Below are 9,616 nucleotides of genomic sequence, written 5' to 3'. Positions count from 1 at the left end.
CCCATTCGCCATTGCCAAATTTGACTTTGTATCTCAACATATATGTTTCGGAATACTACTACAGTATCGTCGAAGAAAAGTCATTAGCGGCGGTAGTGTTACTTTTTACACTACTACCGCTTTTTAGGAGACAAAACCAGTTTATTACCTTTGGGTTGTACTTGGGAGAAATGTCACATTTAAAACGAAAATGTTAGTCACTATATATAATGTATGCATGTGTTATTACTCATTCATACATGTGTAATAACACAGTCGACCATCGATATAATATAGTTTATATTTAAGTATGTATCTCACGTATACACGAATGTGCACATGTGTGTGTGTGTGCATGTAGTGAGTGTCGCATGTTGCAGAAGTGTGCGGTGTTGTGTTGCTGCTGTCCAAATCCCAAAAGTATTTTGGGTGGGTGGGGACTGGGGAGAGTTTTGGAAAGTGAGGGGTGGGGGGGAGAGAAGGAGGAGCAGGTTAGTGTGTCTACGACTACACACGGTACACACACACATTAGGAGGAAGAGTGGGTCTCTCCTCTCTCTCGCGTGGGAGAGCTCTTCGCCTCGCCTTAGCGCAGCACCACTGGCTGGGGCCAGCACGCCACTTCCGGGATCCGTCATTGCGCTCGCCCACCGCTCGGTGCGCTCGGCGCGCTCACTCAGTGTGTTCGGAGGACGCGAGCCGGCCGCCAAGCTGACAACACTCGCTGACACTCATTCACTCACCAGCCAGCTACCAAGCCAGACAGCACCAACCCAGCAAGCAAGCGACGGACCCCGGACATACATTTCTTTTGAATTTTCTTTCCCCGATTTTTATTTTTATTTTTTTTACCCTCCTCCCTCGCCGTCCGCTTGTGCAAAAAAGTCCACACTGGGGCGAAGCAGACATTTAAAGGAGACAGAGCGAAGAGGACTTAGGGGGGAGGGGGGGCACCGAACTAACGCGCACGGCACCCGAAAAAAAAACAAGAAGGGAGAGGGTGAGCGAGGGAGAGAGAGAGAGAGAGAGAGAAAACTTGAACATCATCGCCGAGCGTCATTCATTCATTACCTTGACAACCTCTGGCTTTGATTGACAGCCGGAGTGGCAAAAAGCCATGATAGAAGCGACAGTTGACTTTACGCGCCGCTCGTTGATGAGCCAATTGTAACCCTTCCAACGTATTTTTTGACACTTTAAATTTTTTTAAAAATATTTTCCTTGGGAGGACAATCGGATGTTACGATTTCGGCTCAACCGCTCCGGCGAATAGGACAATTCGCCCCAAACAAAACAAAACAAAAAGTTAGTCGACAAAAGGAGGAGGCAAGAGAGAGCCGGGATTTTTTTTTCCACGCGGACGAGAGGGATACTAAATATTGCACACACACACACAAAAAAAATCAGTACGGCATATTAGGGAGTTTATCGGAGCCTGATGGCGCAAAGGGTAAGTACTGTTCCACTGCACTTCTCCGTAAACATCCCACCACCACTGCCACCAAACTCCACCGGAAAAAGCGCTAAATGTCCCTCAACCCGGCGCTAACTTCTATCCCGTTTCGTCCGCTCCCTCAGTACGACGAGCTGGCCCACTACGGGGGCATGGACGGCGTATCGGCGTCCATGTACGGGGACCCGCACGCACCCCGGCCGCTCCCGCAGGTCCACCACCTCAACCACGGACCGCCGCTACACGCCAGCCAGCACTACGGAGCCCACGCTCCCCACCCCAACGTCATGCCCACCAGCATGGGCTCGGCCGTCAACGACGTCCTAAAGAGGGATAAGGACCAGATTTATGGGTAAGCTGTGCATGCTCTTATTTTTTTTTATTTTATTTTTTTGCATGCTACAATCTTTATTTTTGGTCTCAAACTGGAGCGGACACTTTTTGCAGGGTTTGTTTGGAGGGGTTTTAGTAACAAGTCTAAAAAAAAGAGTACCAAGCTCTTAAAATGTAGCGTGTAAAATAAATGACATGATAAACAATTCCCCAGTAAGAAGAAAATAGAAATATGATTTATGCGAGCTTATAAAATGCACTTCTAGATTACAGTGAGAGTGACGCGCAAATTACGGTTTTATGGAATCTTAATTTAAAAAAAAATGTGTACGTGCAATGGCGTAAACGTACTCGGCGTGCACGTACGGCTTTTTGTAAATACCCTTGTGCTCTTGTGCTCACTTTTAAATGTTTCCTTTTTCACGCCAACGTATTCTTAGGTGTATTTAAAATGCACAGCTCCAAATAAGTTGACATGTTTCACCACATTTGTGATTTTACCACGCAAAAGCGAGTGCGCAGACTCGTCAGTTAAGAATTGTATTTTCAGCTCTCAGCGCCGCACGCAAATTTCAAAACTTCCTCCGTGCCTGATAAATATACACAAAAATAATAGTCAGAGGCTTTGCCCTTAATTCTACTCGCCTTGCGCGTGTGTGTGTGTGTGTGTGTGTGTGTGCGTTTCACTTTTGTGTTGCACTTCTCACGCTTGTCACGGTGCACTTAAGAAAACGTCAGTCTCCGCCATGCGGATCAATCAGATGTTAGAAATGTGGTTAAAAGCAGCTTATCATCATATAGAAAGAAAAAAAAAGAAATAGCACCGTGCGGGCTTTTAAAAGCATTTAGTAGTTTTTTTTGAGGGGTGTATGAAAAAAAAAGTGTTTGGGTGTGCAGGTTGGATGCATGCTCCAGCGTTACCGAAACGCTGCTCGGTGCTCAGTCCGTGTTTGATCGCCCCCCCCCCACCACCCCCCATCCCCTGTGCAGGCATCCTCTCTTCCCGTTGCTGGCTCTGGTTTTCGAGAAGTGCGAACTGGCGACGTGCACGCCGAGGGAACCCGGCGTGGCCGGGGGAGACGTGTGCTCCTCGGACTCCTTTAACGAGGACATCGCCGTGTTCGCCAAGCAGGTCCACAACACACACGAGCACGCAAATGGGGGGTGGTTTGTGGGGGTGGGGGGTTCCAATGCAAGGCATTCAACGCACAGATATTCACCGAACTTTTCCTTATTGTTTGACTTTTAGGTCCGAGCAGAAAAACCTTTATTTTCATCGAATCCAGAGTTGGACAATTTGGTAAGGCAACTTCGGAGTGTCCATGACGAACTCATTATAGATTTCAAATGTAAAAAAAAAAATAATAATAATAATAATTGTGGCAAGTCGTTTTAAAAATCAATATAAATTGCTTCCAACGATTGTCATATTATAACGAGTCTTCATTTTACTGATGGGTGTTATTGTTATTTGCATGTGTTTCAGATGATACAAGCCATACAAGTATTACGGTTTCACCTCTTGGAATTAGAAAAGGTAAAAAGAAAAAAATCATGCGTGAGAATGAGAACGTTGCGCGTTTTTCTTTCTTTGATTTTGTTGAATATAAAGCTGGTCTGTGGACGACGCTGCGGTGTTTCTGGAATAAATGTGATATTTATAAATAAATGTCATATTTAATGCAGGCCAGCTTTTCCAGCAGCTCAAGTAACAACTGGTGCTCAATGAAGCCCCTTTGGTCCACGTTATTGATCCGCATGCACGTATCTGTTTTCAACCGCTGCGCCCCAGCGCTTCATTTTGGATTTTAGATGATGTTTTTATCCTTATTTGTCTTTTATTTGCTCGCGCTCGTTACGCTTTAACTTGTTGCTGCATGTCTCGGGAGAATAATCACAAAGCAACAGTTTGCTTATTGTTTGCAACCCCCATTTAATTGGCGTTATTGTCGGATCGCTGCAAGCGTTCTCCCCACATGCTGAAAACAAAAATCGACGTAATTGGATTTATTTTTTTTCTTCCCCCCTTCAAGGTTCACGAGCTTTGTGACAATTTCTGCCATCGGTACATCAGCTGTTTGAAAGGAAAAATGCCAATAGATTTAGTGATTGACGAGCGGGATGGAAGTTCCAAATCGGACCACGAAGAGCTGTCCGGCTCGTCGACGAACCTCGCTGATCATGTAAGTGAACGCACCACTTTCTGATGCATGTACGTGCGTGTGTGCGTGTGTGTTGAGCTTTATTTTTGTCATTGTTTCGTGAGCGGAACGCGTACTGAGACGCACCACTGTCTTGTCATCTATTGTAAGTGTGAGTTTTAAGCCCACCTTCGACGCGGTTTGTAAGATATTGATTTCACAAAAGACTTGGTTGATGTTGTACGTAAACGCCCCATCTCTTACTCGTTCTATACGAATCGAACGTGTGTGTGTGTGTGTTCGTATGCGTTAGATGTCGATTTGAAATTTGTTTGGGGAACTTGTCGATTATTTTTCTGGTGTCTTGCCCGCAACGCGACGACACGGCTCTTGGAATCTCGTTTGAGTTAGTTTTTAATTGTCCAGAAACCTTGTCGATCTTGGACGTGTACGCAGCGTTCCCTTGTCGACTCCGCTTTCCGCTTGTCTTAAACGCAACACGTCTTGTTGGCTCTGAAATTCTTTTAAGTGTTTGGCCTACATATTGAGTCTTAAATGGTGTGCGCGCTCGTTTCTGCATACGGGATGTGCCGGTGGGGTCAAAAGCTAAACGCGCTACAATTGCCTTAGTTATTGTTTTTAAGTCTTTTGATTGGGTGCTCTCATGCGTGCGTAATGCGAGTGTATTTGTGTGTCTGTGTGTGCGCGCACCATGGAGAGACAATTACGCGTTAGCCGCTAAGCTTTAGCTGTAGGCCACTATTAAAAAAAAAAAAGAAAAGGAAAGAGTTAAGGGGGGCTTTCCACGCGAGGAGGCTGTGGGAGTGTTGCAAAGCTGCTGTGGATCGTCTCCGCAGAGGTGCACGAAGGTTTTGTGTGTGTGTGCGTGTGTATGTGTGTGTGTGTGTGTGTGTGTGTGCGTGCGTGTGTGCTTGCCTATAATGCAACGCCAGGCATCAATGTCAAGTTCACATTGCATATGATGCTTCTCTCAGCGACCACCCCTCCCACTGCCGCTGATGTTAATGTGTCTAATTGTTTCCTATTGATTACTCCTGTATTTCTTTATTTATATTTTTTACACTGCAGTGTGCAGTTCTCCTTCCACTCCTCCCGCCTTTGCCTCTCCCTTTTAGTTTTATGACTGGAGGCTCCTTTAATGCTGAATTCAATTATAAACACGTATAGCGCAGCAAGCAAGCAAGAAGCTTGACATGCGAATGCATTTCTGGCTGTGTTGTTATCATCACCATTCTCGTTGTTATTATTACTGCCGAGTCCACGCATATGAGTTGAATTGATAAAACTAATGGTTTGCTTGCGACCAAGTCACTTGCTCAATAAGAAGCATATTCGCAGCACAGGCGCTACTGGGCTTGCATCTGTCAGCTTGGGCTTCAGGCCGCACACACACATACACACACTTAGGCGCTCACGCACAGAGGTACACGACCGTGTTGTATTCACAAGCTTGGCCATATTGTGGCCCTCATTACAAAAAGTCACCAAATGAAATATGTCATTGTTTTATATTGCACATACCTATGTAGAGGAGAAGCTGCAGTGATTAGGATTTTGAATAATGCTTCATGAAATAAGTTTGTATTGTTATCAAGTACTAAGAGCTGACCAGTGAGTGGCTTTTACATTTTCCAAATAGTGAGCCCGCATTTAGCTTGACTAATTTACTACTTCTGTATGTTACATATGCACAGCAGCTCTTAAATTATATTTATTCCTTTTACTTGTATTATATTTTTGTCTTCAAAAGCATAAACTCACCTAATGGATATCTTATCTTAGTGTCGCCCAGTCCTCAACTTGCTAAATAGTGAACCACTTTAAGCTTGAATGATTCTTTAATTATACCTGTCATTGTAGCACATCCTTTTTTACAATTATATTTATTCCGCTTACTTAACCTATTTTAATTTTAAATGGCACGGCTCTAGCAGCAACTTGCCAAATAGTGAACCCACATTTAGCATTATTGAGTCATTAGTACTAAATGTCATCATATCACACCTTTTTAGTTATGTTTCAAACTTACTTACAATATGGTATGAAATGACATTAAGTCATAGAATGATTGAGTTGTGTTGCCCTAAACACGAACTTGCCAAATAGTGAGCCAGTGCTGACCGTAGTCATTTTTAAACTGTTAAACCCAAGTAATCATATTTGGTTAAAATGGCCATTATAATAAATCTCTAAAGTGACTATTCATGCAAATGCTTTAATGAAATATTTTGAAACCATATTAATACGGTGCCTCATCATTAAAATGTTCATAAATAGTGGCAAAGTTTTCTGATATACCGGACTACGAACTAATCTGGAATGATTGACATATAACAAGCATGAAAGCACGAAACAGTGAGCCTTCACTTTGTTGTTGTGCATAGTCATGTTTATGAACATTTATAAAGCCTTTACTACATTGTTCTTAACGTTCAGAAACGCTTGATTAACCCCTATTCAAGGTACTACCCAGAAAACATGAGATACATTTTCACATATTTAAACATTGAGGGATTTATTCCTTCACTGTGACGCTGGTCAACTTTTTATGGCGCCTACTTTGATTAAAAAGGTGATTTGGATGCAAGTGGACGTGCAATAAGCACCAATGTAAACATTTTCCAAAAAAACAAATCATGCCCAACTTGCATTACAGTTAATTAATTCGTCATTTCCCAATGAATTGTCACCCCCAATTTTTGCCATACAGGGGTGCGAACGATCTGCGGATATGCTAATGAGCTCCGATCGAGATCCCTCACGTCCACTTTTCTCCGCTTTGCATTTTTAATCGGCGGAGCCCTCCCTGGGCGCCCGCGTCTCATGTGGTGAAAGTTGGTTTTAGTGAAAATGATGAGGAGGGTGCGTGTTTTTCATGTTCTTTTCCTTGCCCCCTCCCCTTTCCTCCTACCTGACAGAGCCACAAGAAGGCACACTTTTTATTTACACTTGGGCGCGGGCGAGGAAAGGGGACGAGAGGCTTGACAGTTGATTTGGTGACTGTATCTACCAGTGGAGCCCACCCAGGATTTAACCCCCTCCCCTTTAGACGAACCCCATCCCGTGAAAAACGGTCTAAAATAGAGGCGCTAGCTAGCTCTTGTGTCGTCTCGTAATGACATTTCCGCTCTGTTCTCCTGCGCCGCATTCAATTAGGCACAACTAAAGGGCTTTGAATCTGCTCGCTCGTGATGAGTCGCGGTGCCGTCTTACTTTTGAGGACCTCGCGGGGTTCTCGGGGCTTTGTTTTGGAGATCCTTCCTCGGAGCGGTAGATAGGAGTTCCCATGGAGGTTATGCTCATGCTTATCTTGAGGCTACATGGCTGGAAAGTGGGGGGGAGGGAAATGAGGGGGGTGTGGGGGGGCGGTCGCTGTTTACATTGGATTTTTTGGCAACAGGCAGGGAACTGGTTAAGACATTGTGAGCTCACTTGGAGGTGCAGTCAAGTGTGTTGCGATCGTACAGCTCCGGGTCAGTTTGTTGCTTGATGTAGCCAGTAGGTGATGATGTCACAGACTGGTAAAACAGATGACACCATGACATTGTTTTACGGCTTTATTGAAGTGGTTGTCAAATGTTTTACACCAAGCGCCACCTAAAGAAAAAACAAAACATCCTCTATCTTGACCAACTTTAAAATACAGAAGCGTACTCAAGTGTTCATTAAAAAAAAAAAAAAACATTTCTTTTTCTCGTTTAAAAATATATCCGCACCCCAAATCAACATTGTCAAGTAAACGAAACGGCGCACCATTTTTATCCAGCGTTGTGTTGCTACAGAGTTGAGTCTCGCCTTACATTTCCCATTTGATTAGGGCTCCCAGGGCCTGTTGGGAGCCATATCTAATCTTCATGGCTGCAAGCGAGAGAGAGAGAGAGCGCGAGAGGGAGAGAGACTTTTACTCACTTGTTGCACACTGCGCACCCTCTCCCAGCACCTCTTGAAAAATGCTTTGCAATGTAGCCGCCACAAGGTCGCACACCGTGCAACTCACGTATGTTCAGTATGTGAGCTTGTTTTTTTTTTTTAGATAGAACTTTCTCAGGTAATGACAGACATCGCTTAACGTCATTTGTCTGTTTTTATTTGCACCACTTTGCACCTTGAAAAAAAAAAAAGAAAATGTCCCTCCGGTGAATCCCCTCAAGCATCGTCATCATTATAATAACTTTTTATTGAAGGTATTTGAAAAGGAGCCTTGATTTATTGAGGGGCAATTTTGGTAGGCTGTAATTTGTGGCGTATGAGCGCCCGAGGGAATAGTGCACAATCCAAATATTAAATAAAAAAAAAATCAAGTTAAAAATGTTTGTTATTGTTGTGGGCTGTATTTGTGAATCTCTTATCTTTCTTTTATATCTATATATATACTGTATATATTTAAAAATATTTTTTAGAACAGATTTCAAACAGTGCAGTTAGAAGTTGCCCTCAGAGAAGGTTTGCAAAGCCGCCTTGCGTTGTCAGAATACAACCATGATGAATTATTAGCTGCCCAGTTAAGGAAGCCATTTATTAATTGTCATAATTGACCGTGTGGGTGTTATAACACTCAGCTGTTCAATAGGGGCGCACATACACCTATGTAATGATGAAACACCCCCCGCCCCCCCTGTGTTTATGCCATGTGGCAAGATGCGTCTTGAAATATTAGCCGGCATTATGATTTATGAGCCCATGTGTGTGTGTGTGTGTGTGTCTGTGTGTTTGTTTGTAGTGTGTCAGCGGTTCCGTACACGATCAGCGGCGGGATCCCCGTAACCTCTCCACGCACACCACCTTCCCTTCCCTCCCTCCTCGCAACTTTCAGGGGAATTCGAGGGAAATTCAATGACGCCGCTAAATCAATTTGCGCCGAAATTTCAAGGGATGCGGGCGTAGCGCGCACGAAGCAGGTGTTTGGAAATGCGAGGTCAGGGATTCGTTCTCCTGCTTTTGTTTCTTCATTATGATCGTCGGAGCTCTATAAAGTGGAACCGAATCTGATGCTGGTTGACTTTTAAGTTCCCATTCCGAAACGGTTTCCCCCATAATTTGTGTTTAGTCAGGGTGTTCCAGGATTTGCGTGTTTGACTTTAGTGACATATTTTCTGGTCCGGCAACTGTCATCACTTTTGGGGCGTATGGATGTTCCGCTTCCATGGTTGTCCTCCCTCATTCCCGTCACTGGTATCCTTAAAAACAAAAAACAAAAGAAAAAAAGACAAATGATGATCATCCTTTGAAGGATTTGTTATATATATATTTTTAATCAGATTTGTTATATTCATGGTAATCATCATCTTTGCCAGAACTCGTAGCTACCATAAAAAGCCCCCCCCCCCCAATACCCTAAAGAAAATCAAAATAATGTTCAACTCCAATTTTAGTTTTTACTTTTTGTCAGCCATTATTGTTATTGGGGGCGGCCCGGTAGTCCAGTGGTTAGCACGTCGGCTTCACAGTGCAGAGGTACCGGGTTCGATTCCAGCTCCGGCCTCCCTGTGTGGAGTTTGCATGTTCTCCCCGGGCCTGCGTGGGTTTTCTCCGGGTGCTCCGGTTTCCTCCCACATTCCAAAAACATGTGTGGCAAGCTGATTGAACACTCTAAATTGTCCCGAGGCGTGAGCGCGGATGGTTGTTCGTTTCTGTGTGCCCTGCGATTGGCTGGCAACCGATTCAGGGTGTCCCCCGCCTACTGCCCGGA

General features: G+C 44.2%; 1 protein-coding gene and 1 long non-coding RNA gene across 10 annotated transcripts in view; one reads left to right on the top strand and one right to left on the bottom strand.

The window, feature by feature from the left end:
• The first annotated feature begins 505 nt into the window (after nucleotides 1-505).
• meis2a (Meis homeobox 2a) overlaps nucleotides 506-9,616 on the top strand; it is a 106,597-nt gene continuing 97,486 nt past the window's right edge. For 2 of the 9 annotated variants that reach the window (XM_052085387.1, XM_052085386.1), the window contains exons 1-6: nucleotides 507-1,429; nucleotides 1,558-1,784; nucleotides 2,756-2,897; nucleotides 3,015-3,065; nucleotides 3,252-3,302; nucleotides 3,799-3,948. In XM_052085387.1, the coding sequence (XP_051941347.1) occupies nucleotides 1,418-1,429; nucleotides 1,558-1,784; nucleotides 2,756-2,897; nucleotides 3,015-3,065; nucleotides 3,252-3,302; nucleotides 3,799-3,948 (633 nt within the window). In that variant the 5' untranslated portion in view covers nucleotides 507-1,417. Of the gene's footprint in view, nucleotides 1,430-1,557; nucleotides 1,785-2,755; nucleotides 2,898-3,014; nucleotides 3,066-3,251; nucleotides 3,303-3,798; nucleotides 3,949-9,616 lie in introns of all 9 variants that reach the window. The other 7 variants (XM_052085385.1, XM_052085389.1, XM_052085390.1 and 4 more) reach the window with 5 other exon arrangements.
• Nucleotides 7,060-8,596, bottom strand: LOC127614257 (uncharacterized). The gene is made up of 3 exons (XR_007966442.1): nucleotides 7,681-8,596; nucleotides 7,360-7,445; nucleotides 7,060-7,251 (listed from the first exon to the last, which is right to left on the bottom strand). It is a non-coding gene; the product is annotated as an uncharacterized LOC127614257 (long non-coding RNA).

This window comes from Hippocampus zosterae, chromosome 14, assembly GCF_025434085.1.
Source record: "Hippocampus zosterae strain Florida chromosome 14, ASM2543408v3, whole genome shotgun sequence".
In the NCBI taxonomy this organism is placed as follows: Eukaryota; Metazoa; Chordata; class Actinopteri; order Syngnathiformes; family Syngnathidae; genus Hippocampus; species Hippocampus zosterae.
The sequence above is the reverse complement of the archived record's forward strand: the minus strand, read 5'-3'. Positions and strand labels throughout refer to the sequence as shown.